The sequence below is a fragment of the Lepidochelys kempii genome, chromosome 12 (genome assembly GCF_965140285.1).
Source record: "Lepidochelys kempii isolate rLepKem1 chromosome 12, rLepKem1.hap1, whole genome shotgun sequence".
In the NCBI taxonomy this organism is placed as follows: Eukaryota; Metazoa; Chordata; order Testudines; family Cheloniidae; genus Lepidochelys; species Lepidochelys kempii.
The window spans coordinates 37,468,543-37,492,700 of NC_136391.1; the positions used below are offsets into that span (position 1 = coordinate 37,468,543).

Below are 24,158 nucleotides of genomic sequence, written 5' to 3' on the forward strand. Positions count from 1 at the left end.
CACTCTCAGGAGTCCTGTCGCCCACCCCCCGCTGTAGCCATTAGACTGCATCCCATCCCAGAGGCATGAGTAGAACCCAGGAGTCCTGAGTCCCAATACCACACCCCACTGCTTGGATGGCACAGGCTGTAGAACAGAAAACGCAACTGAAAGCAACAACATTGCAAGTCTTGACCCCTTCAAGGACCCAGTTCAGAGGTTGGAGGCAGATGAAAATGGAGACGGCGCACTTCAAAGCAGGTGCTGCTGACCAGAACGAAACCACAAGCAGAGAGTCAATCATTCGATGTCCACAGGTCCCAAGGAGAGGGAGACAGGCAAAGGCACGGACAAAACCGCAGCGACCCCATGCCACCCCCAAAAGCCGAGATCGCTGGCAGAGCAGTGGCCAGCTGTGGCCCCACACTACCCGCTCCAGTGACATTCCCTCCTGACCGTAGGTGGAAAGGACACCCAGCTATGGGCAACAGTTCCCCATTGGCCCAACAGGGGGCAGCAGGAGGAGTTTCCCATCCCAGGTAACATAAAGCTTTCCCTCCCAATTTACTCCCCACCTTACTCCTATTGTGTGTTTGAGGGGAATGATGCAAGCCAGGTCAGTGCTGTAGGGGCTGGGGATTCTGCAGTAGGAGCACAGGGGTACATGGCACAGCAGGAGGGGGTACACCCAGACATTACAGACCATATCAGTCCAGTGGTCCTTCTCTAACACTAGGCAGCATCAGCTGCTTCAGATGAAGGTGCAAGAAATCCTGCAGTGGATGGGGTTATGGGGCAGCCTGCCCCCAGGGGAAGTTAATGGCTACTTATGCCCTGAAGCTGGAGATCTCATAGGGCTTATACCCCTTCTCCTGTTTAAAGTACCTACGGATGTTCTCATTACCCCCAACAAATGTCCAGTCCTGCTAAGCTCTTGTCTTCAGGGACATCTTGTGGCAGGGAGTTCCACAGGTTAACCAGTGTACTAAGTATGCAGGGGTAAGAAGCTGTGCAGCAGGGTTGGGGGGGAAGCCTAGGGACCCTGGATGGATAGAGTAGGCGCAGAGAGGGTGTGGAGGGGGGCAAGGCAAGGCAGAGGGGGTCAGGCTGCCTTATCAGTGTGCCCCCATCCCTTCCCAGGCGCCCCACAGCCAGCCCCTTACAGTAACCCAGAGCGCCTGGCCAAGTCCCTAGGCGGCCAGCGAGAGTCCTTTAGGAAACCCCCCCAGCTGCCCTGCAGCCACCACCCAGCGCTGCCCCCGCCCGGGCCCGACGCCACGGGGATGGGGGCCGCAGGCAGGAGTCTCCCCCCACCCCGGGGCCCCGCGCAGGCACTCACCGAGCGGGCGCACCTTCCAGCGGCGGCTTTTCTCGTCCATGGGGAGGGCTCCGAGCCAGCGGCGGCTGCCAGCGGGGACCGGAGGGAAACTTTCCCCCGCCGCCTCGGGGCGGGCTCGGCGCGTCCCGGCGGGCGCGGGGGTCCCAGCGCCCGGGGGCCCTGCCCGGCGCTCCCGGAGCAGCAGGAGCAAGGCGCGGGCGGCTTCCCCGACACTTCCTGCTTCGCTCCGCGCCTGCCCCGGCCGCCGCTCCGGCTCGCCGTGACTCACCGGCCCGCGGGCCCCCGCCGGCTCCCCGGGCCGCGCCGCTGCCGGGGAGGGGTCGGATACCCGGGGGGAGCCGTGGGGGGAGGGGTCGGATACCCAGTGGGGGGAGGGGTCGCGCTGCCGGGGGGGGGAGGTCGCACACCCGGAGGGAGCAGTGGGGGGAGGGGTCGCACACCCGGAGGGAGCAGTGGGGGGAGGGGTCGGCTACCCAGTGGGGGGAGGGGGCGCGCTGCCGGGGGGGGGAGGTCGCACACCCGGAGGGAGCAGTGGGGGGAGGGGTCGCGCTGCCGGGGGGGGGGGAGGTCGCACACCCGGAGGGAGCAGTGGGGGGAGGGGTCGCGCTGCCGGGGGGGGGGGAGGTCGCACACCCGGAGGGAGCAGTGGGGGGAGGGGTCGGATACCCAGTGGGGGGAGGGGTCGCGCTGCCGGGGCGGGGGAGGTCGCACACCCGGGAAGGAGCAATGGGGGGAGGGGTCGCGCTGCCAGGGGGGGGGAGGTCGCACACCCGGAGGGAGCAGTGGGGGGAGGGGTCGCGCTGCCGGGGCGGGGGGGAGGTCGCACACACGGAGGGAGCAGTGGGGGGAGGGGTCGCGCTGCCGGGGCGGGGGGGAGGTCGCACACCCGGAGGGAGCAGTGGGGGGAGGGGTCGCGCTGCCGGGGGGGGGGTCGCACACCCGGAGGGAGCAGTGGGGGGAGGGGTCGCGCTGCCGGGGGGGGGGAGGTCGCACACCCGGAGGGAGCAGTGGGGGGAGGGGTCGCGCTGCCGGGGGGGGGGGGGGAAGGTCGCACACCCGGGGGGAGCAGTGGGGAGGAGGGGTTGGCTACCCAGTGGGGGGGAGGGGGCGCGCTGCCGGGTGGAAGGTCGCACACCCGGGGGGAGCAATGGGGGGAGGGGGCGTACAGCCGGGGGGGCACAATGGGGGAGGGGTCGTCGCACACCCAGGGGGGGAGCAATGGGGGAGGGGTCGCGCTGCCGGGTGGGGGTCGCACACCCGGGGGGAGCAGTGGGGGGACGGCGAGCTGCTGGGGGTAGCAGTCGGATACCCAGTGGGGGGAGGCGGGGTGTCACACACCCAGGGGAGCAGTGGGGGGGAGGGGTCGGCTATTCACTGGGGGGAGGGGGCGCGCTGCCGGGTGGAAGGTTGCAAACCCGGGGAGAGCAATGGGGGGAGGGGTCGCGCTGCCGGGGGGGGGAGGTCGCACACCCTGGGGGAGCAGTGGGGGGAAGGCGCGCTGCCGGGGGGAGCAGTCGGATACCTAGTGGGGGGAGGGGAGGTCGCACACCCAGGGGAGCACTGTGGGGGAGGGGTCGGATACCTAGTGGGGGGAGGGGCGCACTGTCAGTGGGGAGGTCAGGTCACGCCATGGGACAGGGAGGGTAGCACTAGCGGGGGGGGGAGCAGCAGGGAGGGGGGTCATGCTTGGAAGAGAAACACTTGGTGTTGTCACACAACTCAGTGGGGGGTCGCATTTCTTGGGGGGAGCAGAAATGGTGCCCCCCCGGCAGAGCAGTGGGGGGATAGGGGCACACACACCCCAGAGCAGTGGGCAGAGGAGGGGAGCACACACCCCACAGGAGTGGGATGGGGGCACACACCTCACAGAGCAGTGGGGGCATGGGGGCAGAGGTGGGGGGCGCACACCCAGGAAGCAGTGAGGGGGGAGGGGGAATCACATGCTCATGGGGAGCAGCAGCCAGTGAGAGAGGTCGCATGCTTGGCAGGGAAGATCCCCGGGGTGTCAGCAGCCAGCCAGCCTGGGTGTGGGGCACGATTGCAGCAGAAGCGGGTCAGGATTCAGGAGTGTGGGGGCAGTCATTCTGGGAGGGAGGTACTGGGGGAGGAGCTGGCTGGTCCTGGACAGAGCGGGGGTGGGCTGAGGGTTGAGGAGGGTCAGAGCTGCTCCCAAAATCCATTTAGCTCACTTAGAAGAATTCCTGCCACTAGGCCTCTCCCAGCTTAGAGACCTCCCCAAACAGCCAACTCCCCCAGTGACCTGCCAGATACCCCCAACGCTCAGAGATACCCCAATGACCTGCCACGGAGACCCCTCAAACTCCACCAGAGAACCCCTAGCCTCATGGGAGAGCCCCCAAACCCAGCAGCCAGACTCCCGTAAACCCCTCACATCCTCAGAGATCCCTGACACTTCTCAACCAGCTCTCAGACCCAAACTGCCTCCAAAGATCCCTGCCAGACACCCCTCACCCCACCCCGCAACTGGGCCATGCCCTGGGAGACACCAGGCTGGGCCCTTCGGCATGAGGGTGGGAGGAACCTCCTGCTGCTTCCCCGAGCCCAGGGCAGGGCTGCTGACGAGCCATCTCCCTCGGAGGCCTGGTGGGCACCCGGTGAGGGGGCACTCAGAAATGCCAGTGCACCCCGTTGCAGGCGGAGGGCCTGGCGCCTCCAGGAGCTGTGCAGCACTGTCTGGGTTGCCACTAGCCTGCACCCTGCAGAGATAAGGGCATGTGGGGGTTTGTTTGCTCCCCACAGGGAGGGAAGGTGGACGGCTGTGTGGGATGATTTCTCACGCCACCTCCTGGACAAATGGAAGATGACAGCATGGGCCCTGAGCACGCTCCCAACACGGCAAGGCAGCTGGGGTGCCAGGGGTCCCCCGAGTTCAGGAATGAGTGGGAACAGCTGATGAATGCCGCATGGAACATATCCAAAGGAGGCTGGAGAATCCCAGGGGTCTGCAGCCACTGCTCTCTGAGGTATTGCTCTGAACCTAGCAGTAACCAAAAGTCACTAATACTTAGCATGTCGCCTTCTGCGCACGTACACCCGCCAGGCGCCTCCAAAACATCCACTGAGCAAAATAACCAACCAGTTTGGGGACCCTGGTAGGTTGCAACCCGGTCCTTAAAATGACAAGGGTGCTGCCAGGGCTGATGGGAAGGGAAAAAGGGGGACAATGGGAGGTCAGGGGAGTGACCCCAAAACATCTGTAATGGCTGTGTAAATAAAGTTAAATGGGAGGGAGTGTGACCCCTTCAAGATGATGTACCAGGGCCCCAGATTTCTCTCGCCAGACCTGGGTTCCGATCACTAATCCAGTCACCACAAACAGCACTGGTCTGGCCCCCTGCCAACTCCAATCTCAAGGCTTCCCCCTGCAAAGTCACAAGAGGGACTGGGAAGAAGTGCGAGGACATGCCCCATAGACTGAGCTTGCAGCAGGTTGGGCTGCCCCATGCATGGTGAAATGGGGGCAGCCCAAGGCACCCTGTACTGCTGAGATCCTGCCTTATCAATCCAGTGGCTTCCACTGTGCTCGGGATGAGTGACTGACTGGCCAAGTCCCTCCCCTGGACAGGTCTGGCACAGGTGCAACAGAGCGAGTTGAATGCCACACAGAACATATCCAAAGAGGGCTGCAGAATCCCAGGGGGCGGGATTTTTGCCATTCAGCTGCCTGACACCCCACCCCCAATGGAGGGATCCCCCTTACTCCTGTCACTCTGCCAAGTAGGTCCTTTTCCCCACCTGATGCTGGAAATGAGCTGCCACTCAGCATCAGCCCAGCGTGATCCTTCATCAGAGGCAGCTGTCTGCTGATGGCCAGAGGCGAGCATAATGATGCAGCTCAGCTTGGGATCAAGGGACCAGGAGGCAGCCTCTTGTCTTTGACTAGCCCCAAAGGGGCCTCTCTCCTGGAGCCTCCATCCCCATTAATAGCTCTCAAAGCCCTGTCAGTGGAATTATGGCAAAGGACTCAGGCACCGAGTTCTACTGATCCGTCCCCAGTGATTCCAGAGAAATGGACATCTATTGGAAGAGCAAATGCATGAACCCTCTGGCCAAAGCTCAGCAGTGTTCGGAAATCTGGTGCATCACCAGGTCTGAGCTCCACTTACTTCACCTGCCTTGGTCTGGACGGCCACCAGTATGCCTCACATCATAAGGGAGACGAGTCTGGTGGGTTCTCAGCCTAGGCCCAAGGGAAGATTTGTTCAGCAACAGCAAACCACTGCACCATTCTATCCAACAGCTGTATCTCAGGTAACAGGGATGCCACAGGACAGTAGGGGAGGGGGGGATATTGTAGGCTTGCCAAGACACTGGCTGCAAAAACGACAGGGCCCGGATATTCCACTATCCCAGCAATAGGTGCATTAGAAATGAGCTATGCTAGATAGTCTCCTTCAAACCCTGCACCCCTTCCTAAGCCCTACAGGAGCCCCTGTTCCCCGTCAGCACTCTCACTTCAAACCCCTTCTCCCCCTTTGCTTCCACTGGCTTTTCTTCCTCACCCTTCCCCAGTTCCTCTTCCTCCAAAGGCCCTTCAGCTGCATCGAGCCTGCCACCCCAGGTGTCCTCCACACTCCTTAGCGCTGGTTGCTCCAGCACTCTCCTTCCCCCAACTCTCTCTTTCTTTTCTATTTTAAATTTTTATTGCCATTTTTTTTAAGAATACAGAGGAACAAATGCCCTTATCAGCAATTCTCACAAGGTATAAAGAGATGCTTTTATCTCACTGCCTTTACTCAGCTAGTGCGAGCCAATGCCTGTTAATTTTTTAATTTTCCTAGTGAATGCATGTGTGGCTTCGTCAGCATATATTATACATGCACACTCCCAGAGAGTCACGGAGTATGTATACACCGCCAGGAGAGGCAGATCTGCCAACGACACCCACAGTTAAGGTTGCTCAACCTTTCCCCTTATAAGACCCTGTTTCCAGTTGCTTAGAACTTTATCAGTTCTAATCATTCGGGTGACATTTTCAATGCAGGATGGCTGCCGTGGACTATTTAAAAAACAAAAATGTTTCCGCTAAAAGAGTCCAGCCATTTCCGCGAATGAGATGAGGGAAAAATACTTGTTAGAAAAATCTTCACAGCGGTTTCACGGAGACGCGCTAGCACCCCAGTGCTTAGGAGCAGGGACTTGATATTTGTCCTTTACTCTACCTAGAAACATCCACCCACATCCGGCTGAATTATGACCCTCTGAAAATTGCCATTGCACATGCTCCGTTAGAGTCTGGCAGCTAAATTCTCCAAAGCCGTGGCCGGAACTGAGCCTGCTCCATCCTAGCACTGCAGAAGCTGAGCAGCCCTTTTCCTGCAATTGATTCCCCGCATGGCTGGGGCCGAGGTGGAGCCAGGCACCAGAAGTGAGAGAGGGAGACTTTATGGTGCTCTGAATGCGCCTTCTGCTGGCAGTCCGGAGGAAAAAGGAGGGAGCAGCTTGACTCAAATGCAGATGGATGAAGACAGGAGCAAAGTAGGACAGGGACAAGCTTGGGGGGAGGGGACAAGAAACACAGAGGGGACAGGACCAGAAAGGTCTGTAACCACTAGAACACACTCCCCTCCAGAACCTAGAATAGAATCCAGGATTCCTCAATCCCAAAATTCTTCTGCTGTCAACAAACAGCTGAGAGTCCCGCTGGCAAAATGCGTCTCTCTTCCAGTCTAGTGACTGGCTGACCTAGAGGATAACAGCCTACTTCCACTACTAGTTACTCAATTAGCCCAAGTGGTATAGAGGTCTATGCTGTAGATCTAAAGATCCCAACCCTAATGATGACCCAAGTTTGGGGTCAGCGTGGTTCCACACGAAAGTACTCTTGATTTTTCAGGGCTTTTTTAAAACATAGGAAATCTCAACTAAAAACTACATTCAAAGGACATTATTGTTGCAAAGTCAAGCACTCAAAAGTTGGAAAATGCCAGAATCAAGGGTGCCTGTGCAACCGTAATTCGGCCCCCTTGTTCTATACGCATTATGATTACAGACTTCAATTCCATGATCACATATTTGTTTCCACAAGATCCCTGCCTCTTTCAGTGCACCGGCTGGACCTGCTCTGGGGGGGAATCAGGGTTGTGGAGTGAATGAGACAGGGAAATGCAGGAAGAGAAAGGATATCCTTGTAGTGGAGCCAGCTGAACGTGGCCCTGGAGAACTTGATTTTATCCTTAGCACTGCTACAGAGTTCCCATGTGACGCTGGGCAAGTCACTATGGCAATAAGCACCACAGAAAAGTCTATGAAGAAATTAATACCCCTGTATTTCATTTAATGCGGGGTTCGGATGGTGGGTGGGAAATAAGGCCTGGGACCACATGCTGAATGAGGAAGATGGAAAGAAATAATGAATAGCTGCCCAGTTCATCCTGTGTACTGTATGAGGCAGTAGTCCTGTGCAATTATGTAATTAAAGACTGGCATAAAGCACACTCCCTACTATATACCCAGCATGAGTTACTCTGGGGTGTTCTCAGCCTGAGACGCATCAGGGTGGGGCACGAAGCTGCAGTGAACCAGCTGCAGAGACTAGTGGCAGCAGGCCCTGGGGGCCAGTGCAGCATGTGTCTCCATGTCTTTGCAAAGCCTGCCAGCTTGCAGGGAGGTGAGGCCCTGGGCCTTTGGGTGGGTAGCACCTCTAGGCACTCTAAACCCCAGAATTCTGAATGCCTCCGGTTCAGGTACCCACAGCATGCTAGAGGAGAGACAGGCCTCTGCTGTAAGAAATACAAATAGGGATTCTCACTGAGGCTGCTGGATGCGGGCAGACCCCCATGTTTCTCTCTGGCACCCAGACTGACTAGCCCAGCTCGAGACACCACGCAGGGCCCTCCCTGGGTCCTGGCCTGGACTCAGCAGGTGTGTACCGGGCCACTGTTCCAACTGCAAAGTGCCTCGCCATATTAACAGAGTGGGTGGTCGCAGGTTCAGCTCTGTCTTCCTGCCAGCACACCCTTCATGGCAAGGAGAAGGAGCATCTCTGCCATTCAGCAGCTTAGAGGTGAGGCATGGATTCCCCTGGTCTGTGGCTCTTCTTGGAAGCAGCCAGCACATTTGCAGCCATCCAGCAGCTCCTTCTCCTACCCTGGCAAGTCTCCCATTGCACACGGGGCCTCGCTAGTTGCCCCCACCTGCCTGCAGAGTGAACCCTGGAGGGGCACACCCCAAGGTTAAAGCCCTCCCCACTCTGTGCTAGCCCTATCTCCAGTGGAGTCCGCTGGCACAGGGAGGCTCAATACGCTCTGTGCGCTCGGCATGATGATCTATCGCGGCACCTCTAGCTGCCAAGGCTTAATCATCCTCACAGCTAGGCTGCTCCAGCTAGGACTGCTGCCCGGGAGGCCGCAGACACAGAGCCCATGAGAATCGGAGTGCCAAACAGGGAAGCAACACAGACAAGAGGTAACGCATGTGCACACAGACGTACGCAGCACTAAAGCGGGTGTCCGCTACATGGCCTGCGGCATCCAGGTGTCTCGTGGACAGGGCTCTGGGGTGGCGGATAAGAAGCCTTCCCCCAGAGGTCACAGATTCAAAGCCAGGTTGCCCAGCGACCACGTGTCACTGCCATCAGATGGCACAAACTTGTGGGCAGAGGCTTTATGGCTCTCCCTCATCCTTCATCCTGCTGCGCAAGTGCCCCTCCCCATTCATCGGTGGTGTGGGGAAGGGGCAGGAGATCCCCATGCACTGGGATCTGGAGTGGGAATGTGAGCGCCCTGGGACAGGGGCTGCAGATGAAATGTGGCAGGCGTCTAATGAGCCATTAATCAATGTCACCTTTGCCCAGCAGCCGATGGCAAGGCAATAAAAGCGGGGCTGGATTTTCCAGGCCACAGCTCCCATCTCGCTTGGCTGGGAACAGCTTGCAAATGGTGAGGGCGCCGTGGACCCCCAGCCCGGAGCGATTTCTGAGGAAGCGCTGGGGAGCTCCAGCAGGGGTAGTGAGAGCCCTGCAGCACTCGCACTAGCTGGGAGTGAAAGGATAATGCAGCTCCCTTGGGCAGGGCCTGTGGAGGTGGGCTAGGAATCGGAGCAGACAAGCTTTCCCCGGAGTAATTCAGTGGTTCTGCGTCCAGCCAGAACGAGTGTGAGCGGTGGCAGCGGCACCTTCAATGGACGATGCTGTCTAGGCTCGATTCGAGACGGGGTGAAGACTCGGGGGGGGGGGGAAGGGAGGGGGTCTGGGACCATCCAAGCCAGCTGGCCCATGCCTAGTCAGCCCCCAATCATATCACCAGCTGCAGTCATACAGAATACTGGGCTGAGTCCCATGGGCCTGATTCAGGCGGCGCGGTCCAAGAAGCTCTGGCCCAGTAACGAGACCCTCTGCCTTGCCTACAGCCCCTTCTGCTGAGGATCCCACAGTACCTTTGCACGGCTGGGCCTGGGGAAAGCCGGGGAAAGCCAGGGACTTGCCCAAGGCTGCTTGGCTGGTCAGTGGAAGAGCCAAGAACAGGACCCAGATCCGTCAGCCCCTCAGCTTGACCACCCTCCAAACAGAGAGGAGCTCCCCCAACCCAGGCAGCTACAGGCATTGGCATGGAAACAGGCCCACGCAGGGCTCCTTTCATTCCCTGCCTGGTGCACCTGCAGTTCCCCCGCACGACAGTGCCTCGCTCTCCTGTTCCCCTCTGCCAAGAGCTGGAGTGGGCGGCAGTCTCCACATCAAAGCAGCCAGAGCGCCAGGAGTCTTCCAGGGCCACCGGGAAGGCTGCTAACAAACAAGCCCAGCATGGGAGGGTGTGTGACACCTCCCCAAGGAATGCTGCTGCTCCTGCCTGACAAGGCTCTGAACTCCCACGAGATGGAGCCCAGCCCAGCCTCAGCCCCATGGCGTCCCGGATCGCAGGCACAGCTGGCATTGCCCTGCAGGTGTCCTTGGCGCCCAGTGTACCACTGGGGCGGCAGGGCCTGGCCTCGGGGGACTGGCCACAGGAGAAAGAGCCTTTCACATCCAGGTCACCCTGGGGATCCGGCCACAGGTCATTTCGTCCCTGGGCACAGCCACCGGGTGGCCTACACACAGGGAGTTGGTGGCTTTCACTCTGACTCCCAGCGGGCTTGTGTCCACATCACAAACCTGCCACCCTTCCCCAGCCTTGGTTGGCCGTCTTGGCAGAGAGGCCACAGATTAAATGGAGCAAGGAGACAGCACATTCACACAGGCCGGGGGGAGGCACAAGAGCAGGAGAGTAAGGGCTTGGTAGAGAGTCCTCTGCCACCAGGTCACCCTTGCCCCACACCCTGGCACCAGACCCTGGGCACTATCTCCTGTCCCTAGCAATGAGTTTCACCTACACTCTGTCCTCTCCCTCGCCCCTCTGACCCAGTCCATAGACACAAAAAGGCCAACAGGAAATCTGCTCAGCAGGCCTTCAACACAGAGCATCCAACAGGCTACGAGGCGTACCCAGGACTGCCCCTTGGCCAGACAATGCTGTATTGGCTAATGACAGGACATCCACATTTCCAACTGTCCCCTGCCCCACACACACTCCTCCCTGCATCCCGGCTCTCTGACTGCAGCTGCCTGGGGCTTACCCGGGAAGGTGGAGAGCAAGGCACCAGCACTGGAGAAGACTGCCCACCAAGCAGCTGCACTGGGGACAGGGGAGGGAAATTCTGGCTGCCGAGTGCATAGATTGCCGCCCAGCACACAAACCATGAGGACCCAGTCCCACAGTCCTCACACAGGCAAGTTTCCAACAGAGTTGATGGAAGTTCTGCCCATGCAAGAACAACAGGATTGAGTCCCAAGATCTTGGGGAAAAGCTGCCTCTCTTGTGAGGAGGCTGGTCCCGAGCTGCCTTGGCTTGGTCCAACTCGCTGCTGTCACTTCCTGGGACACCCCAGGTATCCCCTTCTCTGAGTAAAGCACCAGGGCCCAGCTGCGCCTAGTGGATACGCTGTGGCACATTAGGGGATTGGTCGGCCCAAATCTCGCAAGCAACATTGCTGCACGCAGTCAGAACAACATGGAGACGGTGGGTCCTTGGGGTCATGCCCCAGAGCTCCAAGCTCTGCTACTGCAGGTTCCCCCCATGCCCAGACAGCAAATCTAGCACCTACTTGTAGCTCCCAGGTCTGCGCCCTCCACATCCACACTCAGCTGGCCGCGGTCAGAGCCAATCTCCTGTGCACCTCCGTTCCTTGCACCTGGGCTCTCCCCAGAGCCCGCCAGTCGCTGTCTGGGCTCGCTGGTGGAAGGCTTCACAGCAGGTGTCTCCAGAGAAGAGGACAACGCCTGGAACAAAAGCAGAAGAACAGGGACTCAGAACCTTTCCCTGCATGGATATTCAATAGCCGACAGCCAGCATCAGCTTCAGCACTAGGCAGCAGACCTCCCGGTTCCCCTCCCAAGCCCTCATGCTCGCTACCAGCCTGGAGAAAGCAGGGTCCTTCTGCCAGAATGTGTCCCACTAGTGCTGGGGGGCCTCAGGGTGGAGAGACACAAGATGCTTTTGTTTTCTTTCAGGCAGATTGCACGTGGCTGGGTAGGGGAGTTGTCTGCTGCTCACCAGCCAGCCAGCTCCATGTCTCACGGGGGCTACAGCTGGATCTGAGTGAGCAGTCCAAGCGCTTCCAGTCAGGACCAGACAAGAAAGGCTTTGGGGAGGTGGGGGAGGGAGGGCAGGAATCAAAGCAACATCCCTCTCCCTGCCAGTGGCTGCCGGCTGATTATTCTGCTGCTGATTACTCAATGGGCCGGTATACAACTTCCCTCCCCTCTGCTGTGACAGTGAGGTCACAGTACATGAGGCTCCTGCTACAGGGACACAGGGAGGGTAAGCGTCCTAGATCCAAAGAGGATTTTGAGGCTAGAAGGGATTGTTATGATTATCTAGTCTGACCACCTAGGCCAGAGATTCTTACCCAGTGATTCCTGCATCAGGCCCAGTATCCTTCGCTCAGCCAAGAGCATCTTTTTTAGAAAGATGTCCAGGGCCAGATCCTCCACTGGTGTAAATCGATGTAGCCTCATTGACCTCACTGGGTCTCTTCCCCTTTACACCAGTGAAGGAGTAGGCCCCCAATCTCAATTTAAAGACTCCACGTGATGTAGACACCATCACACCTCTTGGCAATCTGATTCAATGGTCAATTGTCTATTCCCTTAAAAATGTAGGTCTTATTTCCAGTTTGAACTTGGCTGACTTCATCTTCCAGCCACTGGATCGCATTATACCTTTATCTGCCAAGTTAAAGAGCTCTCTAGTAACAAACTTCTTCTCCCTTCATAGGGATGACTAGACCGTGATCAAGTTGCCTCTGAATCTCATTACTGAGAGTGAACGGCCTTCAAAACTCTAATTTACTTTACACCGCTGCTGCTGTTGGTTTACACTTTGCACTTCAGAGGGCGTGAAGAAGAAAACTACTTTGGTCGGCTCCGAATCACTTTTACTGTCTGTTCATAACTTATTCCATTCTCCGTTTCATTTTCTTGAGACAGAGCCATGGCTGGCGTGAAGCAGCACGGAACACACAGGTGCTCTTTGAGCTGACGATCCAGCCCTGTTTCTAGACCTTTGCAACTTTCTTTTCTCATGCACCAGCTCCACGCTGTTGTCCGTCATCCCCCTGGCAGCTCTGGGACCTACCAACAGCCTTACAAATCTATCCACTGCTTCTTTGTTTTGGTATTTGAATGAAAACATTTCTGTTTGTGTTCCATTTTACAGTACCACTTCCCCTTCTAACACCTACGATAACTCATAATCTCTACTGTCTCAGCTCTGTTGTGTGCCCTAATTTGCTGCATCTGTCATCCTCTTGTTTAATGCGCATCTAAGAAAATCTGTCCTCAGTTCTTTGTATCTTTAATAAGTGGCAGTAACAAAAGCAATCCATATTCTAGCTCCATAACTGCATAAACTTGTGCTGGAATGGATTTTTTCATCTTTGAGACAGAAATGCAATAAAATAGTACTTTAATTTTATTTAACATAACAGCCCCCATTGCTAAATGTCTGGATACATGTAAACCTATGTAACAAACCCAGCACTTTCCAAAGTGACAGGCTTTATGGAGCTGCACAGAGCTATTCTACAGACTCTCCCTGACAGACAGATCAGGCGTGTCTCATTAGCTTCAACTTGGGCATATTAAAAAGGAGGAAGGCAGAGGAGACCTGCTGAGAGAAGAATCCCATGATCATCCAGATAATGGTTTAAGTTTATAAACTCAGTCTTGCCTGTGTTACCCTAGGAAGTTGGTAAACATGGCCCAGAACCCACTGTGTATGTGTGATTCATGGAGAAGGGTGTGACATATTGACAAATGCGGTCCAATCAAACTCAGCCAACTGCACCAATCACCCACAGAGTTCAGCCATCCCACTAAAGCCAGAGGAAAGAGGACAGCCTTGCACCACGGGCCATTGGACCAGCAAACTCAAGCCCTGCCAGACCAGCCACAGAGAAATTCCTCAGCTGAAGGGTATGCTCCCCCCACACCCTAGTAAGAATGTCCTTCAACTTGCTCCAGGTTAGCAGATCTGCCTCAGTTGATTTTAACCAGCAGGCGGGGTCGTGTGCAGAGCAAGAGACCCAAGTCACACAGACCACAGGCAGCAAGCCGCCCAGCTCGCACAGACAGCCTTGTGCGGGCGGGGCTCCCGCTAGTGTGCTGAATGGAGCCGTGTGGACATTGCAGCGCGGGCAGGTGGGCTAGCCACCTGAGCTCAGGCTCATCCTATCCCTTGGCTGGCTCCATGCTCGGAGTGAGCCAGAGCCTCCACCGGTGCCATGACAGCCACACTGCTATTTTTAACACGCTAGCATGAGCCCCACTAGCGTCGGCCTAAGCAGGCCGGGAGGCTCGCCCATGTAGACGTACCCATCAGAGAGCACTTCGGGTTGCACTCGGGTCTGCAGAGAACGGGTGTAATGTGCCCTGCCCAACAAGTGCACGACCGGTACCCCAGAGCCGGCAACACACTCACAGCACATGCAGCTGCCATGCCATGCCATGCCATGCAGCCCAGCCTAACACACGCCCAGGCATGGGGACCTGCTGTACTGAGAGAGGACTATGCCTCTCTCAGCACATCCCCCAGCAAAGCAGTAAATCCCTGCATGAGACTTGAACCCAGACCTTCCCGACATGTGCAGCTAACCAAGCCCCACCCAGCCCTGATTGTTACCAGCCCCTTCCTGCTATGGGATTCCAGAGAGGATGCAGCTGGGCTCTGTATGCTCCAGGACTTGGCAAGAGAGAAAGGGGCTGTGACCATACAGACTGGAGAGGTAGTCAAAGCAGGAGGCTTTAGGTCAGGGAAGGAGCCTTTTGATGGAGTCAGACAGGCCTGAGGTAGGGACCGGCGGGGTGGGTGCAGGGGGTCCCCACTTCAATTTACGAGTACTAAGGCCAGGGCTGCTGTGCAGAAAGGATTTTATGTTGATCCAATTTTTCGATGGCTTAGTCCTATAAAACTGGGAGCGCCTAAGTAAGATGAATGGAACATGAATTTTGCTGGGAAGCTCTTAGAATCAATGAGCCACACATGTGAGCAGACGTATAAATTTACCATTCGTTTCCTGGAAAGGTTTAATTTATGGAATCCATATGGTAACGCTGCACAACCGCGAGCGCTCGACAAATCCCACAAGCCCTCAAGTGGCAACACTTACTGACTCCAACTGGCAGCTTTCCACCAATTGCCCCGTCGCTCTGAGCGAGGCCGGGGATGGGAGAGGCTGGTATCTTTGCCACCGCACAAGATCGGTTAGGCAGCCAAGCGGCCATGTCCTGCCTAATCTTTGCCAGGGCGGCCCACGGTCCCCCAGGGCTTGTTAAGGGAAACATGGGTGTAACTTTGTGCTTCTTCTTCTCCTCTTTTGCAATTATTAATAGAAAGTGACTCTTTCCGCATGGCAGGGCTGATTGCTGCGTCAGGTTTTTTACTGCATGGCCTCTGCTTTAATTGGGCACCAAGCGGAAGCATTAGCCTGCAGAGCCTTACAGGGAAGGCTGTGGACATGCGCAGCAGAAAGGGTGTGTCAGGACCTGTCCCCTGCAAAGGGAGTCTTGGGGCTACTCGACACAGATGGTAACAGGGCCCCTCTCCTCTAAGCAAAATCTCCTTCCATCCCTCTGGGCTTCCCCATGTGCAATGGCCTCATCTGCATTGGGGATCCCAGCCAGCAGGGCAGCTGCACTTGTGCAACCCCTTGTTGTAGCCAGGCAAAACCATGGTTTGCACCAGTTCATCTTAGCCCTGCATGAAGTCAGGACAGACAGCACCAATGCAAATGATGAGGATGCACTAGGGTTTGCACCAGCAAAGCTAACCTGGCGACAGGCCACTGATGGCTAGAATTAGGGCAAATCCGCAGTGCGGATGAGCCCTTATAATAAGGCCAGGAGGCGCAGGGTCTGTGCAGGGGTGCCAAGGCCCCAGTACATCGTGCAATGCCCCATGCAGCGGGGCAAAGACAGACTCCCCCTAGCCAGCGCTGCAGTTTCCTCTAAGACAAGCTAACGGGTCACAGTGTTTAGGCTGCATTGCACAGCTGTGGCACATCCCAGGGACTCATCTGCTCAGGGTGAAACCTCACGTCAGATACAACATCCCGCTGTGTCCCTCCTGCCCCCTTGAAAGGGTGAGGCCTGAGCGTGAGGGCATCACACTGCAGCAGATCCACCCAGTGCAACGCAAACACCATCCACTGTCACGTCCCAAAGCAAATTCCAACTGGGGTGCAACACAGCCAAGAGAAGACGCTGCGAGCACCCTGCCAGACATGCTTGGGGGGACAGGCTGGCCAGATGTAACCCAGAGGTGGGCCCGCGGAACCGTCCTACCCGGCCCCTGAGCTCCTGGCCAGGGAAGCTCGCCCCAGCCCCTCCCCCACAGCGACGCCGCTGCGGCTTGCGCCCGCCCACCTCTCAGGCTTTCCAATAAGCCTATTCTGCCGCTCTGAGCGGCCTGGTAAGGGGCCGGGTGGGGGGGAGGTTGGATAAGGGGCAGAAGGTCCCAGGGGGGCAGTCAGGGGCAGGAGGTGGTTGGATGGAGCGGAGGTGCGGGGGGGGGGCAGTCAGGAGACAGGGAGCAGGGAGGTTGGATAAGGGGTGGGGTCCTGGGGCGGCAGTTAGGGATGGGGGTCCCGGAGGGGGCGGTCAGGGGACAAGGAGCGGGGGGGTTGGATGGAGTGGGGGTCCCGGGGGGCCTGTCGGGGGTGGGGGTGTGGATAGGGTTCGGGGCAGACAGGGAGCGGGGGGGGGGGGGTTGGATGGGGGTGGGGTCCCGGGAGGGGGCGGTCAGGGGATAAGGAGCAGGGGGGGTTGGATGGGTCGGAGGTTCTGAGGGGGGCAGTCAGAGGGTGGGAAGAGGGAGGGGCGGATAGGGGGCGGGGGCCAGGCTGTATGCAGAGGAACAGCCTTCCCAACCAAGTCCTCCATACCATTTTGCCACCCCAATGTGGCCCTTGGGCCAAAAAGTTTGCCCACGGCGATCTAACCAGTAAGGCTGAGACCTCCCCTGGCAACCTGCTTTGCAAACCTGCCCTAGGCACCTTATGCAACAGCATGCGAGACGCACGGAGAAGGATTAAAGCACATCAATGCAGCAAGCTTCAGGCCTGCAGATCCCAGACACAGAAAGAGGTCTCATGCTCTCGTCTCCGCTGATTTCTGATCATGGGCTTGATCCGGCCCGGTGCTGATCCAGAAGAGAACCTTCCCCCTTATGCTAGGGCTACTTACTTTGCTTAAGAGACTTTGGTGAGGGACCTCATCAAAGGCCTTGTGAAAGTCCACATACAGCATATCCACCGGATCACCCGTGTCCATATGCCTTGTGGCCCCCTCAAAGAATTCTAACAGACTGGTGGGGCGTGATTTCCCTTTACAAAAGCTATGTTGTCTCTTCCCCAACATATTGTGTTCATCTAAAGTGTCTGGTTGAACCTATAGTAAAGAACAGAATTATCAATTTGTCCGATACTGAGCTCCCTCCCCAGTAACAGGAGGGGCTTATGTCAAGGGCTCCCACTGCCACAACTGGCAATTGCAAACTATTCACAATTTCATCCCAGCCCACGCTTAGAATATTTTAGGAGGCTCCAAAATTTTGCCCCTCACCCCGCCCCAACGCAAACTGGCGGGGTTTGGAGGGGTGGGAGAAGGGGAGTATAAACACAAACTTGGCAAAACTTTGAGCTCCCCCCCCCCCCCCCACGTACTCCGTGTGGCTGGAAGCTGATCTATGCCAGGCTGAAATCTGGATTTCAGAAGCTTTAGATTCTGAAGACTCAAAGGAGTTTTTGCTCCAAATTAGCGGTGTCTCTGAGGGGAAACGGTCCCATTTGGAGCACAAAAAAATCCCACCCCTGAGAGAGGTCTCTGGGCTCTTTGCAAAATTCAGCTGTCTCATGCAATCAAACTGAAATGGAAAATGCCTCCCATTCTGACAGAGCCTTTCACGCGATCACAAAATCTTGCCCAGCTCCATTTGGGACTCACTCTCTTAGGAAACATCAGCTCCCCTCACGGCCACATCTAATATCAGCCAGCAGAACCCTGGCTTAAAAAGAAACATCAGACATACCCGGGATCCCTTCCTGACTTGTGCTCTGAGCACCCTCCTTTCACACCAAGGGAATTCAGGGCTGGTGAAATGTGCCAGGGGACAGACATGGAGGCTGAAATCCTGCCTTTCTATAAAGAACAGCCCATGCGATTCTCCTGCCAATACTTCTCCAAGCCCGCCAAGGGAGACACCACCTCTGGGGTGAGAGAGGAGACCGGTCTCCGTGCCCCACTCAATCCTATCAATGAAGGGGAACTGGGCTGAGAACCATCAAACTCATTTTGTACGGGGGGCAGTGGGGGCCTCTGAACACAGGTCAGACGACTGGGCCTGTCCATCACTGCAGGCGTGCCTGAAATGCAGACCCTGAGCAAAATGGTTCCAGGCCCCATGACCAGCTCCCTGAACAGAGAGATTTCTAAGGTCACACATCAATGCTGATTCCTTCCGCTGCCTCCCCAAACCTCTCCACTTCCCTCAGGGGAAAGAGCCCAGCACCAGCCCAACAGCCACTTGGATTCAGCCAATCCAACCATCCAAGCCCCGCAGACACTGCCAGCGAAGGAGAGACCCCGTGAATAGCTCCCAATGGCTCCCCAACCAGGGGCTGGGCGCTGAGGCAGGGATGAGGGTGAGAGACGGGGAGGATGGATGGCCGGGTGGACAGGAAACTGCTGCTGTCCCATCTCCCCCACAGAGCTGGGCACGCGTAGGGGACATGGGTGCTTTCTGGAGAGGAGGCACCCGCCCGGCGTTTTCAGCTCAGTTCACACCACCAGCAGGAAACGTCATGTCCTAGGCAGTGGCCCCCTCTGACATGCCGTCCTCACCTCACCCCGACGCCGAAAGAGACGGGAAACAAGGCCCCGCGAGGTGAGGCCAGGACAGAGCGAGCGGCAGCCTTGCCGGGTTTCAGCCAGACTCTTTGTGTTCCAAACTCCCTTCATGGCTGGTTGCCGAGGGCTTGTTCCTCTGTTCAGGGTCTCCCTGGTGATGGCGGAGGCTTTTCCTCGGGTCAGGCTCCCTGGGGGGCAGGGATAAGTACGCTGAGAATCTCACATCTCCTTCCCGCCCTGCGCCAGTTGTGGGGAGAGGGGCCCCACCGCAGCACGGCCAGAGTAGGAAGCTTTGGCCTGGCCCAGCCGCCACTCTGGCTTTTAGCTGGGCAGCCCCTGGGGCTGCCAATCACCTGCAACTGGTCAAAGAAGAAAGGAAGCCCTAGCCCAGCACCAGCCCATGGAGCTGGCCGGCTGTTGAGATGGGAGCTGTGTGTTCCCCGGGTGTGCCGGGGAGCTTTAAAAGGGGAGACTGAGCCCCTGAGGTACAGCCCTACCCTGAGATCCTGCAGAGGCCAGAGGGCTGTGAATGGCACAGTCAGGTCCTGCCTGAATACTGATTTGCTGTAATACACGGGAGCGTAAGATACAGAGAGCCTGCAACACTGGTAACCAGGGTGTTACTCCATAGACCATACTGCACCAGGGCCAGGAGACTGTTACTGGCCATGTCACATGCATGGAGCAGGGGGCTATTAGGCAATCAGTTACCAGGGTAGGTAACGAGCAAATCAATACTAGTCAATATAGCTCAAGGTGCCCTCTCTTGGAGAAGATGTGAAACCACCTGTAATCGTCAGGAGTTTGATCCTGCTCCCCCTGAATTCAATGGAAGTTTTACCATTGACATCGCTGTGGGGGGGGATCGAGTCCTAATGTTCCATGGCACACACCCCCTTAGAGTAAGGGTGTTGTGCCTGGAATCCTGGCCAAATTCCAACTCAGGTTGTCATATTCTGCCTCCCTAAATCCAACTCCGCCCCCAGTTGCAACTAGATACAGGGCTCTGCGTTGCTTTTTGTCCTAAAACTGCTAGGCAAAGTTAATGTGTGCTGTTAATCAGCTGCCACATTCCTCCCCAGAGGTGGCTGCACATTGCTGACCGGCAAATGATTACCTACCTGTTGGGAAGCGTAATTAATTAGGGTTTGGGAATTGCTTTGAGATCCTCAGATGAATAAGTAGTAGTGCAAATAATTACTAATTATTATTATTACTGGCTATCTAATATGTGCAGCAATAGGCAATCAGGAGTAATTCAAGGTATATTAGATACCAGATCAAGTGTTAATTAAATGTGATGCTTAACATGATTGGCAACAGCTCTTCCAGTCCTATCAGATGAAGATGTCCTTCGATAATTATTCATTGGCAGATAATTGGCCAGGCTGGTGCTACCGCTTGTGAAAAGGAACAGGCTCCTGAAGAGAAGCAGCCTGATTTACAGACGCACTGAGCGTGCAGCAGTGTGCACACACATGGCTTGTAGAACCTCTTGCAATCCCAGTCCTAGGCCTCTCTCAAGCAGACACCATCCCTGTTGAGCCAAACTGTGAAATAGGGACCAACCGAGACACTATCTGACTCCATCTTCCCTTGCAACCTAAGGCAGGAGTTAAATCTAGATCCCTAATGGTGAGAAGCCAATGATGAACTAGACATGGGGCGGGGCGGGGCGGGGCGGGGGGGGGGGGGGGGGGAGATAGCTCAGTGGTTTGAGCATTGGCCTGCTAAACCCAGGGTTGTGAGTTCAATCCTTGAGGGGGCCATTTAGGGATCTGGGGCAAAAATTGGGGATTGGCCCTGCTTTGAGCAGGGGATTGGACTAGATGACCTCCTGAGGTCCCTTCCAACCCTGATATTCTATGATCCCTTCTCAAGGTTCCAGTGTAAGAACCCAGTCCAGCTTTTACCTTCTACCTTCCACTGGGAAGGCTGCCAACCAATTTACTAAGAGCTCTCCAAAGCCTGGGACAACTATAAGGCTAGGGGCTTGTGCCGGCACCATGGGGAAAGCGGGCTGGATTTCTGAGCCTGGCCCTAGCAGCCCTGCTGGCGATTCTGAGCACATTCTCCTGCAAGGGAACCAGCACTGCCCTTTGATTAGATTCCTTCCAATTAACATACAAGCTAGGGAGTTGGCCTGCGCTTCCCGGGAGAGGCAGAGCCTTTTGCTTATCTGGCGTGTAATGTTCTGCAGGAGCAGCCCAGCTCCCCCTAGACACAGTGATTATCTTGATGGAAGTGCCAGAGCGGGCTGGGCTGCGCTGCCAAGCAAACAAACAAACCGCAGCAAGGCTCCCTGCTCTGTTTCTCTCCAGTGTTCAGCGCTGTCGCCCTGTGGCAGGGGCCAAGCCCCCGACCTGAGCTCAACGGGAGGAGGCCAAAGCACAGCCTTGTTTGGTCTCGGTGGGGCAGATGCCACAGGGGAGGAGCTAGGGTCGTTCTTTTCTCCAGCTGAAAAAGGTGCCCTGGAAAACAGGAAGGGACCCAGAAATGGAGGTGAACGTTCACACAGTGGCATACAGTGTAAGGCCAGGAGGGACACCCCCCCACCCCCCAGATCACCTAGTCTGCCCTCCTGGACAGCCACCGACATCACCCGGCCATCCCCGCACCGAACTAACAACCAGAACTGGGCCAAAGTATTACAGCCCGTCAGGAGACTAAACCACTGTGTGAGAACATGGGCGGGGGGGAGGACCGGCAGCCCTGCATTGGCAGGAAACTGACTGAGATACACCCAGATGATCCTGGCAAGCAACCAGTACCCCACGGTGTGGAGGAAGGTGAAAACCTCCCAAGGTCACTGCCAATCTGAGTTAGGGAGAACACACCCAGGGCGACCAGTTAGACCCTGAGCATGTGAGCAAGACCCAGCCAGCCCAGCGCCTCGGAGCGAATCCTCACCACCCACAGCCCCGGCACACGCTGCCCAGTGCCCCAGCTCCAGCCAGATGCTTCAGAGGAAGGGGGGGGAACCCCCAGAAAGTACCCCCAAGGGGCAGACAGGAGATTCTCCAAGGCAGCCCTGGATAAACGGGGTATTTCCATCTCTGACACCTCGAGGCTCCAGCTTGGCTTTTCAGGGCAGCCTCCTGGCCCACGACACCCACACTCGCTGCCACAGTCTGACACCGATGTGCACTTTGCTAACCTGGGGGCAGGTCTGTGCTGAGCACCCTTTGGTGGTGTCGTTAGACTGGAGCTTACAGAGCTCTCTGGAGGCCCCGGGGGAGGGGTTCAGGGGTCTCACTCTGCGAGTACGAGGCATCAAAGTCCCAGGGAAGGAGATTCCCAGGATGGACCTAGGAAGGAAGATGCTGATGTTGGCTCTGGGAAAGCTCCAGGTGGGAGCCACAGACAGACAGACTGACTGTCTGGGAAGTGCCAAAAAACAACAGAGACTGAAATACAGGATCGAGCCCCCTCTGGTCCCAGGGAAAACACGCCGGTGCTTCCTCTCTACCCCAGCAGCCTTCCTGCTTCCTCCCTCCCCCATCATCTCTCTCCCTCCCACGCAAAAGGGCAGCCCACCACCTTTCGGTGACGCCGTTGCTCACAGCCAGTGGTACCTGACCTGCCGGGCATTGGGAACCTTGCCCCGCTAGCCCCTGACACATGGCAATAGCCGCAGAACTCTGCCTCTTCCAAGGCAAACGATGCTGATGTGACGAAGTGGGACTGTTCTTAATGTTTCCTCTATTGTTGGGATGCCTCAGTTTCCCCTATGCATTTCTTAAGTCTCTAGGTGGTGGGATAAGGGGGTGGGATTGTTGCAGAGCAAAGGGCCAGGGTACATAAATGGCCGACACTGTCTCCTGGCAACTGATGGCCTGGGCCCTTCCCCCCTCCAAGGTGATAGCGAAAGGGCTGGAGAACAAAGGAATCCGGTGACCTCCTGGCCTGGGAAAGGGACAAAGCCCAGAGGAGCAGGAGTCTGTTGCGGCTGGCTGGGGACAAGGAGTGAAGTGCAGATATGGTTGTCTGGCTCACTGCCCCCGAAAATGAACCTGGCTGAGGGGTCCTGTTCTCTGTACCTACAAGCTCTGTTTTAGACCATGTTCCTGTCATCTAATACACCTGTTTTACTGGCTGGCTAAGAGCCACGTCTGACTGCGAAGTTGGGGTGCAGGACCCTCTGGCCTCCCCTGGACCACCCCTGGGCGGACTCGCTGTGGGAAGCGCACGGAGGGGCAGAGGATGCTGAATGCTCCGAGGCCAGACCCAGGAAGGTGGAAGCCGTGTGAGCTGTGTGTCCTGCAGACAGGCTGCTCCCAGAGAGGAGACTTCACCAGAGTCCTGCCTGGCTTTGCAGGGAGCAGTTCCAGAGCATCGCCCGGGGACTCCGTGACAGCTACCCCTTGCTGAACTGGGCCTAGCACTGGAGGGGACAATCTCGCCTGGACGGGCACAAAGCCCTTGCTGTCTGCTTTTACAAATCTGACATGAAGTGGGCCACATGCCAGCTGGTCTCTTACACAGCCCCCTCAGAGGGCTGGAGGGATGTGTTGTTCAATCCCCGGCTAGCTCAGCCTCCTTGGATCCTCAGCAGGCAAACTAGCTCGTTGTACCACAGCGTCTCTTGGGCTTTGCCCGGCTGTTTGCTGGCGCAGCGCACACAGAAACTAGACACACCGACCGAGACACGCTCATCCCTGCTGATGCTCCAAGGAGAGGAGCTGTTAGGCTTCATGTCAGGACCAGAGCAGAGCCGGACTGATGCATCTGCAACAGGGACAAGACTTCAACGCAACTGGAATCCTGAGCCACGAAACAACCAGGGACAGGTGCTAACAGGCGAGGAACCTCTCGAGAGACACCCCCTCCCCAGCTCACAGTCCAACAGCCCTCCCCCTCCCCAGTGCATCGGTCGGGCCATTGTGTCTGGTTAGGAAAGTGCACAGCAGTGCCAGACTGTGGCAGCGAGTGTGGGTGTCTGGGCCTCCTCCTTCTTTAACTCTCCCCTGTGCTATCTGTCAGAAAATCATTCCCAGTTACACAGATAAGAAATAATTGATGCAAAGAAGCCATCTGTTTGTGAACATGGAGTATCTGCTCAATTAGGAGGAATCTGTCCAGCCAGATAAACCATCTCTCCATCCCCACTCACGGGGAGGGCTTTGCACCCTGACCATGTCCTCAAAGACTCACAACCAATTAACGGCAAACAGCGTGATTTGGGCACTAACTTGTTAACTAGCACCCTGAGGCTCTTCCACAGGCAGGGCGGGGTGCGGGGGAAGCCGCCAGGAGTGCAGGGGCCTCAGACATGCCATCTTTTCTGCTGATGCACAAGAAAGCACTAAAGCTCAACAGATGTTGCAGGAGCTTGTCAGGGAGGCCGGCTGCAAAGGGCTCACAGCAAACAAGCCCTGACCAAACGCTGAGCCTGACCAGCTGCTTCCAAGCCTGCTGCTGCGGTGAGAGGAGCACGAGGGG

General features: G+C 56.9%; 1 protein-coding gene across 4 annotated transcripts in view; it reads right to left on the reverse strand.

Annotated features, from left to right (window-relative positions):
- GSE1 (Gse1 coiled-coil protein) overlaps positions 1-24,158 on the reverse strand; it is a 361,908-nt gene that overhangs the window by 222,661 nt on the left and 115,089 nt on the right. For 3 of the 4 annotated variants that reach the window (XM_073308113.2, XM_073308112.2, XM_073308111.2), the window contains exon 2: positions 11,417-11,591. In XM_073308113.2, the coding sequence (XP_073164214.1) occupies positions 11,417-11,591 (175 nt within the window). Of the gene's footprint in view, positions 1-1,318; positions 1,576-11,416; positions 11,592-24,158 lie in introns of those variants that run through there. The other variant, XM_073308114.2, reaches the window with a different exon arrangement.